Here is a 26,704-nt window from a genome sequence, read left to right on the forward strand (position 1 = left end):
TTGGTGCATTATTATAAACAAACAGAACAACCATACCCTGAGCAAACCTCTGCTTCCTGTGATAAATTGGCCAAAGAGTTACTGCGAATGATCTGGTGAGACATCTGGAAGACAGCAGCACTGTAACTAAGATCAGCAATATGCAGTCCCAAATTCAGTGTTTATTCCACTCCTTTTTAAAGCATCAGCTTAGGAAAAAAAGGGAAGGAAAGGTTATATCAATATTTCATTTGGGAGCGGAAGAATATTATGATGAGCTTCTTGTGTCGAAAACAGTCTTTATATAAAAACAACATATGTAATAACTTAATCAATAAAGAAATTAAAAAAATTGATCTTTGCAAATATAATTTCTGAAAGAAAAAGAAACTGCTGCTACAAATATCATATGAAAATGACTATACTGACATGACATTGTCTTAAGCTTATCAACAGTGGTGTAATCAAACCACCTTCTAGAATCTATGCTGTGTTTCTAGATAGCTGCCTTTTGATTTGCCCACTGTTGGGACTGGAGGGATTGATGAAAACCTCCAGGATTCTTAGTCACATGCCCACATTACTCTCTCAAATAAGAATTAATAAAGTAAATTTATGAATATTTATAGGTAAGAAATAACATTAGGCACATGTAATTCATATGTACTCTGAATATAGAATACGATCAGATAGCATCTTTATGTCTCCCAGTATGTACTGAGTGGGGAATTTCCTACTCTGTTTAGGACAAAATTAAAACCAGGTAGTGTAAGGACTCTTAGCATTCTCAAGCAATAAAAAGTCCCATGGTCACTTCAAATTGGTTATTGCATCTATTCCTAAGTCATAATGAAAACTTAGACCTTGGTTTAAAATTAAGTCTCACCCTTAGCCCTGTGAGAAGCCATGTGCAGGTGGGAAGGTGTGGAAGGGGAGGTCTTTCTCTCTTTGCTCCTGGAAGCTTCTGATTCTTCTAGGGTTGGGATGGGAGAAGGTAGGAGAAGTGGAGAGAAGCAAGAATACTGTCTGGTGAAGTGGTAAGATGGCTTTCAGCTTTCTGGGCCTGGTAAACATTTAGCAGACTACATTTCAAAGGGGCTTTTGCAGGTTCTTGGGAGGTTGCATTCACAGCTGGTGATGTCTCAGCTGCAGTTCCCTGGATTCAGGCAAATGTGCTCTCCATTTAAGCCACCACTTACTTCCTCAGCCCCTAGGAACCTAGTATTTTCCTTCTGCTCCTGCTCTTCTAAGGCTTCCCAAAGCCAGCCCTTGCTCATGACTGACCCAGATCTGATCCCCAAAGGAGCACGCGCGTGCACACACACACACACACACACACACCCCACACATCCTTCCTCTGGACATACTCGCAGCAACAGCAGCTCCCTTTCTATCTGTACCTAACATGGCTTGCTAGCTTACCTTTCACATGATTTCCCAGAAGGGAACTGGACCACTGTGTGCTTCCTACCCAGAGACACATATTGAACTATCTGTCCCTTTCTCTTGACATTAGGTGACCCCAACCTTTTACTTTGGTAGGAACTAAGAACACACCTTTAAAAATAAAATTCCACCAATAAAAAAATAAATATAAAAATATCCTTTCTCCAGTCTCCAACAATCCTATGTGATCTAGTACTTCCTATGGAATGTAACACCTATTGTTTTTTGGTGCCTCCGCCAACACCGTAATTTTAAGATCCTTAAGTATAATGGGTTTTTGTTTACTTGTTAAAAATCCTAAGGTCAGAAATTTGTTGTTTGGATGAAGTCCTCACACTCCCTATACACCTCCATTATACTCAGGCAAGAAGTGCTCTAAAAGAACAAACTCCAGGCTCTCTGGCCAGCCCCGCTTTCTGAATGGAACCCATGGATTCCCTGTCTCATACCTTAGCAGGTTTTGAAACTCTTGGAACTTTTCCAATGGATGGCCCCGAAGGACCGGCACCCTGGGAAATGGGTCACATAGCCTCATACTGCCTGTAGTAAGAAGGAGGAACACAGGGTGCCCAGACACACAGGAATCAGGAGCCAGAGGGATGAGGCCGGGAAGGACCACTTCAGGGAAAAAGCCACACATTTCATGAGGTCTTTGACAAGGTGGACCCTCATCAATCTTGTCAGTCTCATCTCATTCATCCTTTCCCCTTCACTATAGCCACCCAAAACCACCTGCCATTTTCTAAATATGCCATGCCCTTCCACTTTTACCTTTTCCACCTGCTACTCATTCAGGATGGAATACCCTCCTCACTCTCAGCCCCGCTCCCACTGCTTCTATTCAACGAGCAAGACCTAGTTTAAGTCTCCGGTTTTCTGTGAGGCCTTCTGTCACTTTCCCATTTGGCTGCTGCACCACTTTTTACATGTCTCAGTTGCAGTTCTCATATCATTACATTGTAGCACTTTATTAACTTGCTCTCTGCTCCCCAAGAGATAGTACCTTGAAGACAAGGACAGTACCTTATTTTTGTAATCCCACCACCTAAGATTGTGCTTCAGTGTTGTAGGGTCTTCTATTGCTGTGTAAACACACATTTATTATTTCATAGTTTCTGAAGGTCAGAAGTCTAGGCATGGCATGGTTAGATTCTGAGCTGAAATCAAGGTGTTAGTTGTGATTCTCATTTGGAGCTCAGGATCCTCTTCTAGACTCATTGATTGTTGACAGAATTAATTTGCATGCAGCTGTAGGGCTGATGTCCCCATTTTTCTGCTAGCTGTTGGCCAAGAGCTGTTCTCAGCTCCTAGAGGCTGCTCACAGTTTCTTGCCATGTGGCCCCATTAGACAGTTTATAGGACTGATGTTTACTCCCTTCCAAGCTAGCTGGAACATGTTTCTTTGATTTCCTCATCTATAATCAGCCAGAGAGAATTCTGTGCTTTTAAAGGGCTCACCTGATTAGGTAAGGCCCAACCAGGATTATCTACTTTTGCCATACCATGTAACATAATCACAGCAGTGATATTTCATCATATTCTTGAGTTCCACCCACACTTCAAGGGGAGGGAATACAGTATGAGGGTTAATTGGGGTCAATTTTGCCTATCACAGAGCTCAATTAATATTTATAAAATCAAATAATATGTGTTCCAGGAATATATAAATTATAAACATTGCTACTCAATTGTAGTATTTTTTTTCTCTTATCTTGGAAGGTTTGTAAAGTTACTTCTTAATGTGTGTTGGATCCAGAATGGTTGAGTTTGCTCTATTTGAAATAACATGATACCCATGCCATGAGCCGTAATTTAGAGTGGGTGGCAAGACCTGTTCTGACAGCTGACTGTGTGTCCTCAAGCTAAGTCCCTGAAAATTTCTGAATGTTGGATTACTCCTCATATATGACATTTTTTAAAAAAGTTTTTATTGATTTCTGAAAGAGGAAGGGAGAGGGAAAGAGAGATAGAAACATCAATGATGAGAATCATCAATTGGCTGCCTCCTGCATGCCCCCTTTTGGGGATTGAGCCCACAATCCAGCATGAGTCCTGACTGGGAATCCAACCATGACGTCCTGGTTCATAGGTCGATGCTTAACCACTGAGAAACACCAGCCTGGCCATACTGGTCAAATTTAAATCTAGCCAAGGAACTCACAATATCCAAATTCATTAAAATAGTTCAAAGAAGAATTTCATTATTGATAAAATTGCAATGATATGATTTTAAGAGGAAAAGGCAGTTTTGTTTTTAAATGAACCCACTTTTATACTGGCCAAGCCTGACTAAATATAAATAAGAGTACACAACTACATTTTTAATACTTTACATAAAATGGCAAAAAACATTTTGGTTTTAGATGACATATCTGTCCAGTTATGGTCAGAAGTGAATTTTTCATAAGATATTAAAAACTGTTTCATAATAAGCTTAATTAACTCAATTGACGGTAACTGAAAAACTAACAAAGGCAGTACTCAAATATTACAAATCAACTCACTGACTACATGCAAAGCATGTTGAGATCCTTATATACATTTTGGGAGTTTATATCTTTCTTTTGTTTTTCTTAAATGAAGCTTTCTTTGGCTCAGATAATTATTCTCTCCTACCCAGAAAAATGAGCTTTAATTTTAAACAGGTATTATTAAGTTCCACCGAAACAGGCTTATGCAGATGTATTTGTTAAAACATCCCTTTATTGACTGTGCACAGTTATTAACAATTCACATTTCACTTTATCTACTGAGAGGAAGAGCATTTATTCCTCCATTAAAAAGTTAAGCCCTCGGGGCAGCAGCAGGGATATAGAGCCTTCTTCCTATAAATGGCCCTGTCCAATGAATGTGAAATGTTTCCATATTAATACAAATAACAAAAGAGAAAAAGAAATAAAACAAATGGATTTCTCCCACCCTCCCTGCCAACACACTCCTCTTATTTCATAAAATGCCAAAGGTAAACAGTTTTCACATTGGTACTTCCATCAATCAGAAGAGAAATGTCAACATTTATTTGGTACCACTAAGTTCAGACCTTATTAGGGCTGTGTGACAGTTGACAAAAGGAATACAAGGCCGTGGTCATTTCCTTGGGAAGATGCCTTCTGGACAGCGAGGATGGAAAATCACAAGGGCTTTCATCAGCCTCCAGTACCTTGCTGCTCAAGTTTCTGGAGCTGTTTTTCAAGTTTTGAGATGTTTACTCGATGCATCATCAGAAACTCGCCATTCAAATGAAAGACGGGGATGTCAAATTTATACCTCTCATACCAAACAGAGTTTTCTGGAAGTGTGATGTCCACCTCCTGTAAAATAAACTGAAACAGAGACAGACTAAAGCTCTATATTTTTGAGAACATGGAATGATGCAATAACTTTAGTGACAAACTGATCCTGAGACTGGTTCTAACGCTCAGAGGTTTTTGTTATTGTTGTTTGTTTGTGTGAGGTCCAAAGTAATCTAATGTCCCTGATTTCCACCACTTGGTTGATTTCATTATATTCCATAACTCCAGATTTTGCTACTTTTCTGTTATACCTGTCACATTCAGTGTCCAGGCACTACTCCATTCCCAATGAAATAAAATATGTCCTCACAGGGAAACTTCCTGAGAATCAGGAAAGACATGTTTTGGTTTTAAAAAATGTCATGCTTTACTACAGGTGAACCATGGAAATGACAAAATAAGAGAAAAGGAATAGGGACAAAAGTTTTGAAAAAGCATGAATACAGCACCTGATATTTAACTTTGACTCACATTAAGAGTAAGGAAACAGCCCTAACCGGTTTGGCTCAGTGGATAGAGCATCAGCCTGCGGACTGAAGGGTCCCGGGTTCGATTCCGGTCAAGGGCATGTACCTTGGTTGCGGGCATATCCCCAGCAGGGGGTGTGCAGGAGGCAGCTGATAGATGTTTCTCTCTCATTGATGTTTCTAACTTTCTATCCCTCTCCCTTCCTCTCTGTAAAAAATCAATAAAATATATTTTAAAGAAAGAGTAAGGAAACAAGTACTGCTCAGAGAAACACCTAGTGGTAATGATTTTATGGAAATTAGCACTAACATCTCTCTCTCTGAAAATCAGAAAGAAAATGTAAATGAAAAGTCATTTATGCTCTTTTCCTAAAGAAAGGATCCAGATACCTTATATCCATCCCGTATACATAAAGCCAACCTGTACTACATTACCCTGTTTTTATAAGGCTCCAGCACTTCCTTAGCTTCATCACAAAGGGGACATGGATCCTACAGGAAGGAAAAATAAAGCCATGAGACCCAAGAATGGCAGCAACCTGACAAAAACCACAGAAGCAGATTATACGTATTTTAACAGGTTGTTTTCTACACGTTCATTTCCAAAATAAAACATTGTCATAGACTCTTATAAAGAGCTAATATTTCATAGTAAATGGGCTTTCAGCATTTTTCAGATGTTTTATTTTGATTTGTCTCCATAAATCAATCTACCTACCTAATAAATTTAGATGTTTACATTTGTTACACATACATGTGTATATACACATAATATATATGTACATCACAAATGTATCTATTTATTAGATATGTATTACAGGTAGATATATAGATACATATGTACATATACACATACACAATACATTTAGATGCTTACATTTTCTTGTCACTGGCTTCATCTAATTGATAGCTGGGAAAATTATTTTTCACTGATCTATACTCCAAGGAGCACCTTCCTGGCCTGGCTGACATCACCAGAGTGGCTAAAAGTCTATCTTGAATGGGGGACACTGAGCTTTGCCAGCCTGTTTCTCCTAATGCACAGGAATAAACCCACTAGGATAGAGTTAGATAATGAGTGTCCCATCTTTAAAAAGGGAAAAATATTTCAGATGATGAATGTACCAACTCTTTAATGTCTTGTCTCTTCCCCATTATAAGTGTCAACAATAGGTTTTCCAGATAATTCTCCACCTGAGAAGCAAGCACATTTTAGTGCCTGTTGTTGTTTGTGCTCTAACCACATAGTAGAGGAGTCTGTTGAGAATGCTATGGATTGTTGGCAGATTTTAAAGGCTTCTCAGGACTAGATTTCATGAATAAGAACTAGCTATAGGTTCTCTTGCAATGAGCTAAGAATATACTCAACATTCCTGGTGCTTATATAAAACTAGACGCCCGGTGCACGAAATTCGTGCACAGGTAGGGTCCCTAGGCCTGGCCAGTGATCAGGGCCAATCTGTGGGGTGACTGGTGGGGCAATCGGGGGCCCCTATTGGCACCTGCCTTGGCTGGCCTGGCATCACCCACCCGCTGGCCTCGCTCTCCACTGCTGGTCGCTTCCCTCTGCAGGGTGACTGGTGGGGTGATCAGGGGGGCCCCACTGGCACCTGCCTTGGCTGGCCTGGGGTCTGTGGGCTGGGGGCAGCTCCTGTGTTAAGCGTCTGCCCCCTGGTGGTCAGTAAGTGTCATAGCGACTGGTTGTTCCATTGTTTGGCCAATTTTCATATTAGACTTTTATTATATAAGACTGGAGGCCCGGTGCATGAATTCATGCACGAATTCATGCATTGGTGGGGTTTGGCTGGCCAGCCCCAATTGGGGCCAATCAGGCCAGACTGGCCTGGGGGAGGGGCTGCGGGCAGTTGGTGGGCCGGCCTCATCAAGGGGATAATTTGCATATTAGCCTTTTATTATATAGGATCTGCTTTTTAACATGACAGGAAGAGATAAGCTCTTATGTAAAAGAAAGGCCCTTCCCCCAGCTTAACTCACAGCTTTTTTTTAACCAAGATTTAATGTACATTTATTCTTAACACATGAAACATATAAAGATTTCATACTGAATAAATTATATTCATTAAGCAAAAAAGGAGGAATTTACATCAAGTTTTAGCTAGACTGTTTGACATACAAATATACAAATTTTTATCACTGAAAAAATTTCAATTGTGGTTCTTCACCAGGAACTTCAACTGAATGTAGAACTTTTCACACCTCCATTAGAAAGAAAACAAAAACCCAGAAAAAAACAACAACCTATAAGTTGACTGGCTGCTGAGACAGCAGCAAGGCCTTTTTACAAAAACCTGTATAATTCCACCAAGAGGCGTGATATCTGGCAAGAGATTAAATAGCTGGGTCTCACTTTGTGTAGGCCATCACTTGTTAACTCATCATACTATAAACGGGAAGCTGGGAGGGTGACCAAACTGTGGGATCCGAGGGTATGTGCAATGAGTACAACATCATATATATGCACACATGTCCAAGGGTATGTGCAATGTATGATGCACACACCCTATATATATATATATATATATATATATATATATATATATATATATATACACACACACAAACACACACACACACACATGCGACAGCACAGTTGCTGCAGCTAAAGGTTAAAACCAGTTCTAAGAGGTGCTCTCAGGGTTGGTTATTCATACAATGAAGGAGAGAAAGAGGTCAGGGTGTTTTAGGTTCACGCATGATACTCTGGGGAAAAGCCGCCCCCCTTTTTTTCTCCTTTACATTTAAGTAAAAACATTTTAAAAAGCTTGCTGCTAACCCATGATTATTCTCGTGTCCATATGAGACATTGTTATTATAGTCTGTTTACAGTATCAGGTGCACAGCTCAGTACACAAGAGGGTTTACACTCTTCTGCACAGGCCTCACCAGTGAATAGGGTCTGTCCACACCTGTGAGCTTCTCAGTCCCTGCAAGACTGTGAATGTACAACAGTAAATCACACACACTTCGGCAGCCACATATTTTGTCCTTCAAGGTGTGTTTTTTTTCTCCTTGTTTTTTTTACAACCATTAAAGTTATGAAATGTGGTAGCCTATTGATGCAAGGACTATGAAAGTTATTTTTATCTTATTATTTCCCCAAACTCACTGTAAATGACAGTAACTTTAGTTAAAATAAAAAGTCTTCTTTGTAGGCAGAGCTTTGTCTTTTCAAATAGGGTGCAGTCCTGAGACTCACAGCTTATTTCAAAATAAGGACCCACAGCATCAAAAGTCAGTTTTCCTTCAGAAGGATCTTTCTGGCCCTAATTTCCTGGTTCAGAGAATTAGGCTCATGCTGTTACTATGAGCATCATCAATAAACAGATTACGAATAGTCTGTGATGTGTTGAGATAATCATGTTGACATTTTTCTGAGAAAGTTTCAAAAAGTCAGTAGAAGTTCTTAAAGGAAAAACAAGAACAAGCTAAGTAGCAGAAATACCATATTACTAACATTTTGCTTTTATAATAAAACACTTCAATAGAGCCTAGATCAGGGTTTTTCTTGTTTTGTTTTTAAGAGCTAGTATCCATAGAAGTTTGTGCAAATTATCGTGTGTGTGTGTGTGTGTGTGTGTGTGTGTGTGTGTGTGTGTGTTTATGAGAAAAGGTCCATCAAATTTTGAAGAAGTCTATAAACTGAAAAAGGGTAAGACTCAGTGATCTGGACCATTCAAACATCCTTGTCTAGGATTTTCTATGGCACCAATAGAGCACTTATTTACTCTAGCCCTGAAATGTAACAAACATTTGTTGGGTTGGTTGTCCACCACTCATACCTCTTGCAGCAAGAATGCTGTAATTTTGCCTCACAGGAACTGCTCTCAGCATGTGGTGGACTCCATTCCTGAGAAACAAGGCAAATCAGCAAGCACATCCTATCCCTTTGGCTAAAATGGAATGGCTCAGGGATTGGGCAGATCAGAGCCAATAGATAGCTATGAGGCTTTTGCTGGAGTTTCTGATACCCAAGCTGTGAGATCTGGGGCTTGGCATCACTGCAGTCATTCATGAGAAGAGGCAGAGTCAAGACAGTTTAACCCAGAGGATGTGAACTGAAGAGATTGGCAACTGCTTAGTTTCAGAATGAAGCTACCCCTGAAACCAGATCAAGCCATAAAATCCCTTTTTGTTTAAGCCACTCTGGGACGTACTTTTTATTATTTATAACTGAAAGAGAGCTAATACTGTGCTTTTTCTTTGGATTGTGAACTCCTGAAGGTGAGAGTGATATTATATGCCTAATGACACATATAAAGAGTTCAGTACAAAATTTAAGCTGAATGGAAGATTAGTGTGTGTTTTTGCAAATGTTTTCAGCTAACTTGGCCGTTGCTCAAACTGAAAAATAGTGCAGAATTGTTAGGCTGAATGAGCACCATTTGCTTTAGGGATTATTTTATTTTTGTGGTTAATTCTCACATGCATTTCTCATATATAGACACAGATGATGAAATAGTTTTGTTCCATAATTTCCAACAGTGTGGTATATACTCATGGATATGAAAAGTAGTTTAGAGTAACTATTCTCAATGAGATATTAATTTTTAAAAGTTTTTAAAGCTTTCCTGTTAGATAGCCATCAGATATTTTTAAATTGTTAAAATGCCCGAATTATGAAAAATCTATTAAACACAATGCTTTTTTTTGGTTTGAATTGCAGTATTATTCACTGAAGTTAATTCCATTACCCTGCACTTTATTTCTTTTTTTTGATTATAAATCACACAAAGTAATGTTAACTAGCAAAAGAAAATCAGCAATGCTTATATTATAAATATCAGGGGGGGAAAGCTCTTAAAAATTTAAACTACTTTTATACTTTAAGATTAGTGTGTGTGTATTTTAAACTACTTTTATACTTTAAAAGTAGTGTCAGGGGTAAGAAAACACAGTCAATCCCCATTACTTGTGGATTCTGTGTTTGTGAGTTCACTTATTCACTGAAACTTATTTGTAACCCCAAGATCAAAAACTCATGGACCTTTTGTAGTCATTCACCGACATGCATGTGTACAGAACAGAGCACATTTTGAGTTACATTCCAGCTGAGATTGAACAAGATGATGCTCTGCCTCCTTGTTTCAGCTCATATGTGTAAACAAGCGTCCTTCTTGTGATCTGTTTAGTGCCATTTATTTTTTTATTTTTTGTGCTTCCTGTTAATAGTGTTGAGGTGCTGTCTAATGCTTCTAAGCACAAGAAGGCTTTGATGTGCCTTATGGAGAAAATATTGTGTTAGATAAGCTTTGTTCAGGCATGAGTTATAGTGCTGTTGGCTATGAGTTCAATATTAATGAATCAACAACATGTATTAAACAAGGTGTCTTTAAACAGAACAAGGTTATGCACTGACTGATTGACAAAAATGTTAACGGAAGCTCATAGGAATCTAACCCTGTATTTTCCCTAGGAGCAAAGGTCCAGCATTTGCTAATTCAGTGTTTTTGGCGACTTTATAGAACATAACTATCACAAATAATAAGAACTAAGTTTCCAAGTGATACATTTATAAACATCATATTATAATCTGATAGCTTTTTCTTTCAATGTAGGGTTCTCAGATGACTACTAAATATATTAATTTAACCTCTAATTGTGAGACAATGAGGTATCTGGGGAGGAAATAGAGTTACTACTGCTGATACTGAAACTGAAAAACTGAGGAACAGGTCCGAAGAATGTTTATTCCTTTACTTTCAACGTCTTTCTTTCTTATTTTCTTTACCCAATGGTCTAAATACTTTATGTTTTTAAAGCAGTAATTTTATTTTTCACTCTACCTTTGTGAATAAGGTCAGCACAGGCAGAATAGTCTTAGAGGCAGAGAGATTTCTCAGGAAGAGTCTAAAGGAGTACTTGGCAAATTGTATGCTATTTCCTTGAAACCAGAGCATCTTGCTTCTGCCAAAAGAAAAACAAACCAATAAACATAGGTGCTCTACACTTTGCTCTTTATAATATGAACAGTAAGCTGCAAGCCTGTGATGGAATTTGAAGATTTCAGAATTGCTTTTTGAAGTCCAGGAGTGTCAGATGTATGGCAAATCTGTACCATGCCTGCACACTCACTGTATTCCAAACAAAACCAAATTTAGAATGGGGGGAAAAATCCATACTTATGGATTAGCTGTGTAGCTAATCACTTAGTTTCTGTAAGCAAACTGCATGGGTTCATTTGAATACAAAATTAAATCTTACCTGCAGATTTTGCCCCATCCTGATGATCCCCTAAAATGTGGACTTTGCTGAGATGAATTTTATTCTCTGAGATAGCTTATCTTATTAGCAAGCATTCACCAACACCCAGCCATAAGTAAGCAGCACAAGTCCCCAGCTGAAGGTCATGAGATCTATGCCCCTCTGCGGGGATGGGAAACACAGTTGTACAGAGGAACTATAGGGGAGAATTAGATCGAGTTAACTTGTCAGAAACAAAAATTTACTCTCAACTTCTCAAGAAGTACTTTAAAAGAAAATTGCCATCATTTTTGAAAACATACAAATATGCTAGTGTTTCTACTGAAATATTCCAGGAAGAGCAGTTTGATAATAGCTTCATGTCAAACACTAGGCTGTGAAGCTCCCTCATGCTGCTACTTTGTTTGACATAAGACACCCTACTTATTCCTAGTTATCCTCCATATTTGTCCTTAAACTACAAAGAGGATCATTTCACTTTGAACTGTTGAGTTTATCATTTACCAATATCCCCAAGATGAATTCATTCTTGGAATATGCATAACTTTGCTTTACTCCTATCTCTTCAACTTCATCTATCACCTTCCCCTCCTTTATCTTGGCAAGTTGCAGACACAAAGATTCTCTTTCTGTTCCTTGAATGACCAAAGATAATTCCTTCATCAGGATCTCTGCACTTGCTGTCCCTTTATATGAAAAGCCCTGAAGTAGCTTCTCCTCACTTGGTCTGGGCTCATGCCACCTCCTTAGAGATAGATGCCTTAGTGACTTTCTTACAATTATTATTGGTCAGCCCACAACCCTCTTTCTTCATACTTGCTATAGTTTTTTTTATACTTTACTATCTAAAATTTTTTCTTTACCTATATGACCCTTATACATAATGTGAGTTCTATAAGAGCAGGTACTGGTCACCCAGTATCCCCAAGCATCTACAATTAACCTGGCACATAGTAGGTGTTCATATATTTCTTTGAATGTTAAAAGTATTGAAGTGAGTCTTTCTCCCCCTCTTTAGTCTCACCTCTAACCCTGATCAGACATTCAGTGTGCACAGAGTCACTATTTGGGCAGATGTCATATCATAACTAAAGGTTAGTGCTCCACAGTGTCCATAAAATTGTGGGTGAGGGTGCTGCGGCTGATTCCAGCCCCTTTACCACCACCTCAAATCTCTCCCTGCACTGCTCCACAGCAAAACTGTATTAATTACATGCTAATCCCTACTGGTTACCAGGCTTCTCAGTATAAGATTAGCCTTAAACTCATTTCAGACAGAATGATAAGAGACTTTAAAGAAAAACACCAATCCATATCAAACTAGAATAAAGACCACAGGACAAAAAGATTTGATCCTAATCTGTGAAAACAACAACCTTTCCTTCACTCTTAAACCCTTAGTCTTCTACTTCTCCCTAAATCTCCCTGCTTACTAAATAATCATTATGCATAAACAAAGACTGTGATGAGAATTTTGCAAGGATCTGCTACCCAGCATTACTCTAAGGTGGAAAATATATCTAAATAATTTCATGATATGCTGTGCCACTTGCAACAAATGTAAAGCCCTGATATACACACTTTCCATAAATTCAGAAGAATCAACAACTCTAAAAGGTGAATGTAATTGGAGACAACAGCTGCTAAACATGGCTTTGTCTACCCAGGATATAAACGAGGGGGAAAGTTGAATGTTAGCCATGTTTATACTAGGTGGAAATGTCTGCATCATTGAGAAGGCCCAATGCCATCAGTATCACATCTTTGTAGGGTATGGAGTTAAGGAAGCTGTACTATATGGAGGATAAAGGAAATTAACAGTTTTGTTGGAATAAAGGCAGAAAGACAGTCCTTGGAAATAAGAAGAATCAGGTCATCTACGACTGTGACGTGAGACTACAACTAGGACATTGAACTGCCTGACATGTTTTTGGTGGAGGGATTTAAGATTTATTGATGTCTGGCTGGTAAGGAAAGGAAAATGTATTGCTTTTACCTAGCTGAGTTGAGACTAAGGTGTTAAAGCTTGAAAAAACAATTCACATTCACAATGGAAATCTGCTTCAGTATTTCCAACATGACAAAACACAGCATGTGGTCTTGGTTGTGCCCAAGACAAATAAAGCCTGTCATAGTAAACAGAGTTGCTATTCATTCCAGATTTGCAGGAATATTTGTTCAGCCAACCCAGAGTGCTAAGTAAAGTCTTCAGTGATGCTACAACTAGTCTGTTTAAAATGAGTTCTCTTTTGTACTGCTAATCTTCATTTCTACTTTCTGTACGTATTTAATCACTTAAACATTGCATATTTATTTACTGAGCAATACTTTAGCGTTATGTAATTTTTACTATCTGCATATTTTCCAAATTTCCTAAGGCACATGCATTTTACCATATTGTTAAATTAACTTATTCCTTTATATGATAAAATTATATTAGAGCTTGATATAAAGAAAAAGTTCCATATACCTCTCCTAGGCAGAACTAAGACATCCAGTCTAAAATTCTGAACACTGGAGTCCACTTAGTTCTAGAAATAAAAGGTAAGATGAAAAAATTATACACTCCAACTGAAACTCTATAATATTCTCCTTAGAATATTTTTATTAACTTTGTAAACCTAACACCATTGCTGTCAAAGTCACATTCACATAGTCATGCCTTCTTGAAGTAAAATCTTAATACGGGCTACTCTGTCAATGTGACATTTTCATTAGTTCTATTATTTTTTAACAGTATCTCAGCACTATAAAAATATTCTGAAAGGCAGTCTTTGGCTGTTAGCTCATGACTGTGAGAGGACAACACCTTTTTGATTATGTCATTGAATTTAGTCATGAAGTATGTGTCCTTACTACACAGAGACATAACTTTATCCTTTGTATTTTGTTACATGCCTCTGTGATACGAGCAAAAAGAGCTGTGTTCATAATATCAAAGAATCACAATTGGGTCACCTTTGTCACATAAAAAAAAAAAGCAAGAGGCATAAGACTGGATTTAGAATGTGCCTAAAACAAATTGCACAGCCGAACAATAAAGATGGTGACTCCTGCTGTTTCAAGTCCACTGCTGCTCAGGGGCACATCACCCTGAAAGAGAAAGGGAATGCTGGCTTTTAACAAAACTGAGGCTGACTTCAGTGGTCTTTATAGCAGAATCAAGTACAACATGGGGGGAGGATTGATTGGACCAATTCAGCCCTCCTTGAAGTAAGATGAAGATAACTTAACTCTATAGCATTTTCCCTGTGAAGCACTGAAGGCATACCATTAAAGCAACTGATTAGAGTACAGAAAAAAGCCAGGGTCATTTGAGCTCTATTAAGGATTATTCATTTCTTGCATGAGATGCTGACCAGACGATGGCTGCACATCACTTATATGGGACTCTTGGAGTCTTCAAACACTGTGTGTGTCTGATTAGAAGGGAAATAACATTGTTCTCGCTTGAGTAGAGAAACTGACCTTCACTGACCAGAATTTTTATTCATACAAAGAATCCTTTGGCACACCAAATCTCCAAGCTCACATAATCCCTCATCAGCAAGCCGCAGTGTTAGTTCATGTGCAAAATCAAAAAGTCTATCTAAGCCCAAGTACCACCTTGGTTATTAGCAGGTAATGTTGGAGCTTCTTCACAAGAGTATAATGTAAATTTAATGCTGTACTGACATTAACCAAACACTATTACCGTGGCTCTCACTGAACCTGTTCCATAAAGAGAGGCTCAGGGCTTCCATTTAGCCATTTGTGCCATGTGAGATGTTAAGTGCCATTTCACATTCATTACCATCTAAGGATAACATTCCTATTTTATCCAGATGGCTAGAAACACACACGCACAGGCACACATGCGTGCGCGCGTGCACACACACACACACACACACACACCCCTATTGGGAACAAAACCTATTACAGGCAGTCCTCGGGTTACGTCAGACTCAACATGTCGTTTCGTGGTTACATCGCAATCTCCCATTTACAGTATTTATTAAAAAAAAAAATGTTCTGTCATTTCAACGTATGTACATATGTGCTTTGTGTTTTTTTTATTATTTATCACAAGGAAAGGTCAGAAATTGTTATCTTTCTTTTAAATTTTTTTTACTGTTTCACTTTATTACTGCTGTGTATGTGCTCCATGTGAGTGACGTAGGTGCTTGTGTAGGGGGGTTCCGACTTATGGTGAATATCGAGTTACGTTGCGCTGTAGGAACGGATCTCCAACGTAACCCGAGGACTGCCTGTATTTTAGACTAGAGGCCTGGTGCACAAAATTTGTGCATGGGTAGGGTCCCTAAGCCTGGCCGGCGATCAGGGCTGATCTGCGGGGTGACCGGCGGGGCGATTGGGGGGGTCCCCCTGCTGGCATCTGCCTTGGCTGGCAGCCTGGTACCACCTGCTCACTGGCCCTGCCCCACGCTGACTGGTTGTTCCGCAGGTCGTTCTGCTGTTCGGTCAATTTGCATATTAGGGTTTTATATAGATAGATCACTGAAAGTCTATGTAATGATGTGGGGTTGCGCTTAGGGACTCTGGGTCACTGGGTTCTACCTAATCCAGGGAAACAGGGACAAATGCTCCTATGTGCATTTTGGTCAGTCAGCCATGTCCAAACATCCCTCTCCTCAAACAAGTGGCTGCCTAGCCTGGGATCTTGGTTACAAGTTTGGAGCCAAGAGTGACAAGGAGAGGCAGCATGCAAAACTGAAAACTGAGCAGATATTTTGAGAGGTCAATTCCAAGGGACTAAGCAGGGCTAGAATGAGTCTACAGAACAGAAACAGGGGGTGGGGGTGGAAGGCCTAACCTGGAGAGGGGCCCTCACCTCAGCCTCAGGAGTCAGGGTACCTGGTCAAAGGAACTGCCTAGGAAGTGGAGCCAACTCAGGCAAGATGTTGCAACAAAGACCCTGAGCTAACCACCCACTTGTGCATGGCCTCATGTTCAGCTTGCTTGCTTGCTTGCTTGCTTTCTTTCCTTCTTTTCTTTCTTTCTTTCTTTCTTTCTTTCTTTCTTTCTTTCTTTCTTTCTTTCTTTCTTTCTTTCTTTCCTTCTTTCCTTCTCTTCTTCCTCTTTCTTTTCTTTCTTTCTTTCTTTCTTTCTTTCTTTCTTTCTTTCTTTCTTTCTCTCTTTCTTTCTTTCTTTCCTTCCTTCCTTCCTTCCTTCTTTCCTTCCTTCCTTTCTTCCCTTCTTTCCTTTCTTTTCTTTTCTCTTTCTTTCTTTCTTTCTTTCTTTCTTTCTTTCTTTCTTTCTTTCTTCCTTTCTTCCTTTCTTCCTTTCTTCCTTTCTTCCCTTCTTCCCTTCTTTCCTTTCCCTCCCTCCCTTCCTCCCTCCCTCCCTTCCTTCCTTCCTTCCTTCCTTCCTTCCTTCCTTCCTTCCTTCCTTCCTTCCCTCCTTCCTTCCTTCCTTCCTTTCTTTCTTTTTTTTAATTGAGGTATATTTGACATATACCATTGTATTAGTTTCAGCTGTCCAACATAATGATTTGACATTGCAAAATGATCACCCAGCCCTGGGGAGTGAGAAGCAGCCTTTCACACCACACGTCCACCATACTCCCTGCAGCTTCTACTTCCAGATTTCAGTGCCAGTAGGTTCACCACACAGCGGGCCAGAGAAGCCAGTAGGGAACCAGTCCGAGAAAGGAATGAGTGGTCACAGACAAGTCTAGAGACAAAAATCCATTTGCATTTCCCTTCCAATTATTACCATGACTGTGGGATTTTTCAAGTGTCTATTCCTCAGTTTGTACTCATCGGGTGCTATGTTAATTTACATTCAACACACTGCTCTGTGAAAAAGTTCTTTAACTGTTTGAAGTGTGGGCCTTGCCTATCTGGTAAGATTATAGTTTAACTGATGGTATACAGCATTTAGTATATGCACTGTGCCCCCATATCCCACACCCTTCAAATTCTCAGTAAAATTAAGCCATACATTTTTTTTCTTCATCCTGTTTGGTGTTTAGCTCATTTCTTGCCCTCCAAATAAAACTCTCACATGAAGGAACCAACTCCACATACTAGTTACAAACAACAAGAATCATGGAGAGATGTACTTCATTGGATTCAGTAGAAAAAAGTTAAACTCTTTTTTAAATTAAAAAAAATTAATTAAATTTATCGGGGTGACAGGGAGTTAAATCTTAACTGAAATAATGTAAATATAGGAAATTACGACAGGGACATCTAATGGGCTACTGTAAATGTTACGAGAAAGGAAGAGAAGAGCACCATGGGCTGAATTGGAGGTGCTTCCACTAGAGGAGGATCCTAAATCATGGAGGATTTGGATGTAAAAAAAAGGGGAAGCACCCAAAGTTGGGGTTAGACACAAAGGCGCTGAGTAGGAATGCTGAGGTCTGTTTGATGGGAGCCACTGAAGCGTTTTGAACAAGAATGTGATGTGATAAAATCAGTTTTGGAAGACTGATCTGGCAGCAGCATGCAGGACAGATTGCAGAGAAAAGGAGAATGGAGGTGGGAAAGAGTTAGGGGCCAATTATGGCAATTTAGGTGTGGGATGAGAGTCATTCATTTATTCATTCAAGTTATCTGATGTTTCCCATGTATTAGATGCTATTATAGATGCTGGGTTCCGTGGTGAACAAGAAAGCAAAGTATCTTCAACAATAAATAATTAAAAAAGAAAACAAAGTATCTGCCCTCATGGGGTCCATATTCTAGTGGCAGTAAAGAGTCTCTTTAATGCCAGACAGCATTAGGTAGTGATAAATAGAGAGAGGGGGGAGGGAGTAAAACAGGGTGATGTGCTATTGATAAGGCAGGTCCTTTAATAAGGTACTCTGAGGTGTCATTTTTTGCTGAGACTAAAGGAAGAGGAACATTTGAAGGAGGAGCATTTAGGGTAGTACAAAAGCTCCAAGGTGAGCACTACCTTGGCTTATTAAAAAATAAATAAAAATGATTGAGTGGCTGAAGCACAATAAACAAGGGGAAGAGTGGCAGGAGGCAGGGGTTCAAAAACAGTCTCTGGGGATTATATCACTTAAGGCCTTGTGGGCTCTGTTAGGGAACACGGTTTTATTAAGTACAATTAGATTTAGAGGAGGGAAGTAACATGATCTCAGATACATTTTTAAAAGATCCCTTTAGCAGCTGTATGAAGAATAAATTGTTGGGGAACAAGAGTGGAAGTAGGGACTCAGTTAGGGGGCTAGTGCAGTAGCCTGGGTGAGGAGGGTGTGGATGAGGGCAGAAACAGGGCCAACGAGCCTTGACAATGATTTGGATATGAGGAATGAAAAGATGATGGTAAGGACACTGCCAGTTTTTGGCCTTGAGCCTCTGGTAGGGGCTGTGCCATTTACTAAAATGAGGACAACTGAGGCAGGAAGAGGTTGAGAAATGGATGGAACCCAGACCTCAATGAGGGACAAGTAGAGAGTGGCGTATGCAGGTTTTGTCATCAGGAGAGAAGCCAGAGCTAAAGATAAAACTGAAGACTCCATCAGTTTAGGATTTGTATTTACATGTAGGAAACTAGATGAGATCATTGAAATAATAATATAGAAAAAGACAGGACAGATCTCTGAGGAAATCGAACATTTAGAAGTTGGGTAGAGAGGAGCCAGCAAAGTAGGCAGAATAAAAAGTTGGTGAGGTAGGATGCAAACCAGGAAAGTGTCATCACAGAAACCAAGGGGGGAAAGTGTTTCCAGAATGAGGGCCCATTGTCAAAAAGAGTGATGAGTGCTCAGACTAGAAAAGGGATAGTGAAAGAATCTGCCACAAGTCAGATATGTCTGCTGCTGCTGCAAACGAATGAAATCTTCCAACCAATGCTTACCCCTAAAATGAAATACCTGTCTGGTTCTTGCCTAATATAACTTATTAACTAAAAATAGATATTTTTGGTGAGGATGTAGGCTGTGTGTTGGGGGAAAGAGTAAAGGCAAAAGGTGATTGAGTGTCTTAAAAAGAGACAATAAAAGTAAAAACATTTGTATAAATTTAAAGCAGAATAGAGAAATAAGGCTTAATATTTTATTACTAAGTAATACTACAAGGAAGGTATTGTTATTAATACTAGTATTAATGATGATGATGGATCTATTGACTGAAATGTGCTTTCAACTGGCCTCAAATGGAAGATTTAAATCACAAGTATAGCAGTCTCAGAAATAGGGAATTACAAAAACGAAAAATATTTCAAACAAATAGTTGAAGATTTAGGATTGTGGACATCACTGAAATACAAATTTCTAAGACAGGCTATCACTAATTAAAGAACCAACATATTTATCTTCTATTAAGGATGTCACTAGGTGATGATTTCATAGAGGTAAACCCCAAAAGACAGGCAACTGCCACTAAGTAGTTCGGAGATGCTAGGCAATTATTCATCTCTTTAAGTCTCAGTTTTATCTGTACTGTAAAATGGAAAGGCTATGCCTCATTCTGTTCTCTTATTTAACTGAGACCTGGAGAAACTGTGCCCATAGGCTTTGGGAACCAAATGTCCTCCTGATCAGGGAAGGGAAAATCACAAGCAGAAGAAATGCCATGGCAATAATCCAAAACTTCAAAAGGCCCAGAACAAATAATTTGAAGCAGTTTAAAAATGCCAGGCCTTTAAAAAAAACCAAAATTTATGTACAGATCTAAGCAAAGTACAAAGGCACCTGCTCATCACAAACTCGCTTTTATGCTCCTCAATCATAACTGGAAGCCTTGGCCTCAGAAAGGACAGAGTAGGGAAATGGAGGGCTGACATTAGAGTGACCAGGTACTCATCCTGAAGCTGTTTGAGCATCTGTGATGGAAAAGCACCTTTAAAAGGGAAGAATAATGTATTATTCTTTCCTATTATTAGACACAATTATAAGTGATTTTTAAAAATGTTTTAATTTTGCCTGGCTGGTGTGGCTCAGTGGTTGAGTGTTGACCTATGAATCAGGAGATCACTTGTTCAATTCCTTGTCAGGGCACATCCCTGGGTTGTGGGCTTGATCCCCAGTGTGGGTTGTGCAGGAGGCGGCTGGTCAATAGTTCTCTCTCATCATTGATGTTTCTCTCTCTCTCTCTCTCTCCCTCCCTCCCTCCCTCCCTCTCCCTTCCTCTCTGAAATCAATAAAGATTTTTTAAAAGTTTTAATTTTATGTATTACAATTGCTTTTGGATTAGGCATCAAAGTAACTTTTCCTGAAGTCAGAGGTGTTGGCATCAGCCCTTCATTAATTATATTTATTTTTTAAGTGATATTTAATGGCAGACCATCATCATCTTGTCATTCTCCTCCCTATCCAGAAGCAGTGCTGTGTTTGCCTAGGCCTAGAGCAAGCTGACATATACTGAGTGGAAGGGGAAGGAATCTTTAGTGTAGGCAAAAGTTTGTTTTAGAATCTTTGGACCTTAGTAGTCACACTTTCCAGATCATTGCTTCAGAGGGGTCTACTCAGTAATGGGGTTAGTGCAAATTACAATGTCAGGGAAGGGTTTCCAGAAAAACATTCAGCTGAGAAAAATACAGATACCAATTAAGAACAGTAATGTACTGTTACTATATACTCTCTCTTGCACCCAGAGGTCTAAAGGGGATCCTGGACTAATTCCTGTTAACACACAGGGCTTGCACATATTACACCCTTCCCCTTATCTTCAACCCCAAAGACACTGACTCAGCATCTGGCCTGTAGCCAGAGAGGCATATCCTGAATTCAGTGTGCAACAATGTTCAGTACAATTATGATATAATGGCTGCAAAGCTGTGTCTGAAAGCCAAGAAAACCTGAATAATGTGGTTGGGCTATATCATACATGAGGGCTTAATAGAGTTTAAAAACCAATTTGAAAATTTCTTCATTCCATAAAGATAGCATTAAGATGAGGGTAAAATCATTCTAGTTCAAGGGATGAGAACAAAGAGCATAAGGAATTATGCAGACTGCTTCCCACATTATCCTTCTTAACCAAAATGACCCATTCCCTTTGAAGATATTTCTGCCACTGAATACTGCCCAGAAAGAAGGCAATTTCCTGAAAACATCTTAGTCTTATTTGTACCCAGCTAGTAATGCCAGTTTCTTTGCTGTTTAAAAAGCACACAATCCTATTTCCAAAAACAACTGTTTGTCATTCAGAATCTGTCCACTCAGGCAATGTCTTCCATTCATCACTGACACTCCATTTCCAATTCATCTTGCCCAAGAGGCAAAGTTATTCTCATGACCACACAAGACCTGAAAGATGCTCCATTTATTTTTAGCCATTTTGTAGCAAATGACTTTGGAACATTTTAATTACTAACTCTAACATTTTCTTGTACGTGTGATACCAACAATACGTAGGCCTGTGAAGTACAGTGGTCAATTCGAATGTTGGAAACCAAGCATTCTTGAGGTCAGGCCCTAGCAACCCTCAGTTACATGAATTCTAATCCTCTGAATCCTATTCTGTTACTTAACAGCTAACACTGATAAAATATTTTGGAACTAGGAAGTGACTTTGCTTAATGGATAAAGAAGCTAATGTTTAATCAAAGCCTTCCATACTGCATTTGTTTGTTCATTTCTCTATATTTTCTCCTTGAACAATGACCTATTTTTATATATAATGAGACCAACACACAATTTTCAGAATTAAAAGGGATCTCTAAGTTCACCCCCCTTTCTTTAAAAAAAATTTCAAAAAGCTTTACATATTAATCCTCAGAGTATACCAATAACAGATACCACATTTGTTTAAGCCTAATTTAAGGAAGGAGAGAATGAGGAAAATCTCAGCTTTGGATGGCAGAATTTTTTTACTGTAAGAATGAGGTTCTGATCTCTAAATCTAAAAACATTCAGATTAGCTTTATTTTTGAATCTGGAGAAACAAAGCTAAATTTTGGATTTTTTTTTTTTCAGTCTTATGTCCTAAGCTGCTTACTGAATTTCTATTAAATAACAGTATCCTTTCTCTTGGTTGACTGGAAGAACTACATGTTTTTAAAAAATCAAATAATTCAACCTCATGTTTTTCCTCCTGACATTTCCCCATTATTTCATGATTAACATGAAAAGAATAGGAACAATGAGAGGGAGTTCATTTATTTCCAGTAACATTCTGATTTCTGCTGCAATTTTACTGGCAAAAAAGAAGCAACAAATACCACATGCCTGCCCAATTACAACACAAAAAAGTTGATTTTGAACTCCTCCAGAATGTTAGTGAAGGAGAAAAGATGTTTGTGGCTTTCCTTCAGTGTTATTTGGGCAACCCAGACTTAAAATAGCCACCATATATAGGTCTTCTATCCTTAAGGCAGGACCAAACCAACATATGAGTGCCCTAGGTAAGCTAATAATTTGATATATCTTAAAATGGATACTATTCAAATATTCATTCACTCAACAAGTGTTTGGGTGAGGATTTGAGCATGGCAGGGGTGGAGGGAGGGTGGAGACAGGGCTGGTGAAGCCTTTCAGCTTGCATATTCCATTCTAAACAACAACGGCCCTGCAACTGACAGGCCAGATCTCCCTGGAAGGCAGTTTGGTGACCATATGTATGGATTCTCAAATATGCCTTTCCCCATTCCAGGCTGGTTATTAAAGTATTAATGACTGCAGCATTTATAACTGCATCTAGTAACCCCTTAAAGTTATTGTTTGATATTCTTTTCTCTACCTTGCTGCATTCCCAATGATGTTTTCACACTGTCTTTTTATTTCGGTAGCATATAGTGAGTGTCTGCAATTGCCAGGCACTGTGCCACGTACTAGAAATATAAAAGCGATTAGGATACTTTCCATGTCCTTAAGGAATTCACACCTTGGGCAGGGAAAAGTTTTACAAACAAATAATACAATACCGCAGTGATGAAGCCTACAGCAGCCAAAATGGTTGCTACTATGTATTACTGGTGAAATGCTCTGAAATCCTTGGAGATGGATACTTCCTTAAAATAGAAGGTATTCTGAGTTTTGCCTCTATCTCTGGAAACCTTATTTTGGGTAGGAACTGAAATAAAAAGAGAATAACGTTTTTATACCTCCAGTTTCCCTGTGGCTATAACTGGGATAGGGAGTTAGAGATATGGTATAATACCTATGAGAAACTTAGCCAAAACCTTTTATTTTGCATATTCTTCCGTAAATGATTTTGTCCCTCAAACATGTTAACTAGGGGAAGAATGAAGTAAGCTCACTAGTCCCTGCTACCTGTATAGCGTCACATCTCAGGATCCAGATGGTTTCTCCCCTTCAAAATAATTGCAAACAATATTAAAACTGCATGCAGGGACTGTTCCAGCTGGCTTTTGGCTTCCTCTGATGCACACTCCTTGAATTAAGCAGTGGCAAGATTAGATTTAAAATAAGGAACATAAAAAAACCTTACTACCTGTACCAGAGCACCATCATGCTAACATGTGGAACCTGGAGCCCTAGCAATAGAGTATAAGCCAGCTAAAGTATGCACACATTATGAAATAAAAACTTTAATAATAAAAAAATAACTTATTTTCTGAAGACATATCTCCACATTGCCTCTGGGTGCTTAAGAGTACAATAGAGTCAGGTATCTGGAATAAAGTAGAAATACAGTCCAATAAATTCCTAAGCTGGAAAATCCTCATTTCTATTACCTTACCTGCCATCAGTCCATCTAAATAAAACCACATAGCCACATTTTCCTCTGGTGAAGGAGACAAAAAATATTGATCCTTCCTTGGCAGGAGGCTACTACTGACCACAGGAAGCATGAAGAAAGAAATCTGAGAGTCTACCTGTCTAAAGTACCTACCCCACCAATCTTAATTTTCACGACAGAACCAATTTTAATTTTCATGACAGGTTCCAGGCAATTCCTTACTCCAATATTGCTATAATCAATCACTATTTCCAGGGTATACCTCTTTCCCCAAATGTTTTAAATCTCAATGTATACAGCTTCAAATATTGGTAGAGAGCATCATATGCATGTTCATAAGCTATTCCTCAGATAATTACTAAGTGAGAAGAATGTGGCTCTAAGAGCCACCTCAACTTGCAGTGTCATGCACACTCGAGACATGGCTCTAGTGGCTGTGTAGTTATAGAAGCCCTGCTTACGTTAGTAAATGTGCTAAAAGGGTTGGGGAATGACGGATCCCAGACACTATGGCTACCCCAAAGAAGCTGAAAATCTTGGGCCATACTGTGGATTTTTTAAAAAGTGCTCTAAAATATGAAGTATTATATAGAACTTTCTATTAAGAAACAAAATTAACAAAGATAAATTTTATAAAAGAAAGAAACAAGAATAAAGATCACCCAGGCCAAAAACTCCTTGTTAGTTTTTGTTAAAGATAGACTTAGAAACAGGCATTTGCCTTTTCATGTTAGTAATAATGTAGATGGAACTTTTCTACTTCTGATTAAAAAATTGCATGAGCTGGTATCTGTCGGGGGTAACCGACAAGGCTATCTGCTGAGAACTGTACAGTCTCCGATTTATCATCTCACTGCCCAGCACCCAGCGGGCTGCGTTTGCCCAATAAAGCGGAGAGGAGGTCCAGAGAGTATTGGGTTCCCAATGTTCCCAATTGCATCTTTCAACCTTTTCACCCCCAATAAAGGTCGGCATGGTTGCTCAAACATATTTATTTTAATCAAGAGTCATCTCAGCAGCCTGCCCGTGGAGATTATACTGCCATTTCATAGACGTTAATTAAACCGAGGACGGGTCCTCTGTGAATCACTGTAAATAGCACGAAGTTGAAATGTTTCCTGCTTCCTCTTAAAAAGCTGCCTTTTCTCGCCCGTTATTTTGTTCACTTCCCAGAGCGCCAACCCGCGAGAAGACACACACACACACACACACACACACACACACACACACACACACACACACGGTTACAATCCCTGCACCCCTTCTGGTGGTTCATGGATTTATGGCTCCCGGTTTAATTAAAGTCTCTCCTAAGACACTGGAAATTGGCCGCGTGCGGCACAGCCAGGGGCTCCTTTGCGCCCCGTTCCCGCCCGCGTCAGGCTCAGTGCAGGGGCTTGCGAGGCTGGGGGGGGGGGGGGGGGGAGGAGGAGCGGGGACGGTCACAGAAACCCACCTGAGCCGCCGCTTCCGCTTAGCCGCAGCTTCCGCCCTGCGCTCCGCACTTCCGCCCGCCAGAGCGACCCAGCGCCGACCAGGCGCTCCGCACTTCCGCCCGCCCGCCGTCCCTCAGGCTGGTGTGTGGATCTCAGATCTGAGCAGATCGCCCCTTTGAGGGGTGGCCGCGCCTGCCTTCCATTATACTTGAAAAGAGAAAAAAAAAAAACCAAGCCAAGCCGAACTGTTAATAAATGGTGATGGGGGTGGGGAGGGGGGGCACGGAAAATGACCCAGAGTGTTTGGGGACTACTTAATAACAAAAGTCAGTAGCCAACTTTTTGAGAATGTGCAGTCCATTCCATTTTATCCCCTTTCCTGCATTTGTTCATTCGTTTGCTCGCTCATTCATTCACTCATTCATTCAGTGGTAACTGTCCTCCTCTGGGTCTGGAGTGAGCTAGGTTATGAAGGAAACTGGCAGCTGTACCCTCAGCAAACTCTCCACAATGGACACACAGAGGCCAAAAGGCGTATGAAAAAGTGCTCAAAGTCACTGATCATCCGAGAGATGCAAATCAAAACGACAAGGAGGTACCACCTCACATCTGTCAGAATGGCTACCATCAACAAATCCACAAAGGACAAGTGCTGGCGAGGATGTGGAGAAAAGGGAACCCTGGTGCACTGGTGGTGGGAATGCAGACTGGTGCAGCTTCTGTGGAAAACAGTTTGGAGTTTCCTCAAAAAATCAAAAATGAGACTACCATTTGAGCCAGTGATCCCACTTCCACAAATATATCTCAAGAAATCAGAAACACCCATCAGAAAGAATATATGCACCCGTATGTTCATAGCAGCGCAATTTACCATAGCTAAGATTTAGAAACAGCCTAAGTGCCCGTCAGCAGATGAGTGGATTAAAAAATGGTGGCACATCTATACAATGGAATACTATGCTGCTGTAAAAAGGAAGGAACTCCTACCATTTGCAACAGCATGGATGGACCTGGAGAGCATTATGCTAAGCAAAATAAGCCAGTCAGAGAAAGATAAGTATCACATGATCTCACTCATATATGGGATATAATGATCAACATGAACTGATGAACAAAAATAGACCCAGAGACATAGAAACATCCAACAGACTGTCAAACCTCAGAGGGAAGGCAGAGGAGGGTGGAGGGGGGGGGGGTGGAGATCAAATAATGAACTCATATGCTTATATGCATAACCCATAGACACAGACAGTGGGGTG

General features: G+C 39.7%; 1 protein-coding gene and 1 long non-coding RNA gene across 5 annotated transcripts in view; one reads left to right on the forward strand and one right to left on the reverse strand.

Moving 5' to 3' along the window:
* The window catches only part of LOC308517611, a 775,374-nt gene that overhangs the window by 351,640 nt on the left and 397,030 nt on the right, over positions 1-26,704 (forward strand). The gene's annotated exons all lie outside the window — the stretch shown is intronic.
* On the reverse strand, positions 3,682-25,510 carry LOC308518629 (glutaredoxin-like protein C5orf63 homolog). Of its 4 annotated transcripts, none has more exons than XM_081090347.1 (6): positions 25,466-25,510; positions 14,366-14,500; positions 11,408-11,603; positions 10,990-11,110; positions 5,621-5,677; positions 4,117-4,736 (listed from the first exon to the last, which is right to left on the reverse strand). In XM_081090347.1, exons 4-6 carry the CDS (start codon positions 11,101-11,103, stop codon positions 4,572-4,574), a joined length of 336 nt encoding a protein of 111 aa, XP_080946473.1. In that variant the 5' UTR covers positions 11,104-11,110; positions 11,408-11,603; positions 14,366-14,500; positions 25,466-25,510; the 3' UTR covers positions 4,117-4,571. The 4 variants fall into 4 exon arrangements, with proteins under 4 accessions (XP_080946472.1, XP_080946473.1, XP_080946471.1 ...); XM_081090345.1 differs by having other exon boundaries at positions 4,117-4,748; positions 25,466-25,503; XM_081090346.1 differs by lacking the exons at positions 11,408-11,603; positions 14,366-14,500 and having other exon boundaries at positions 3,682-4,748; positions 25,466-25,504.

Source organism: Myotis nattereri, assembly GCF_964212035.1.
Source record: "Myotis nattereri genome assembly, chromosome: 4".
NCBI lineage: Eukaryota > Metazoa > Chordata > Mammalia > Chiroptera > Vespertilionidae > Myotis > Myotis nattereri.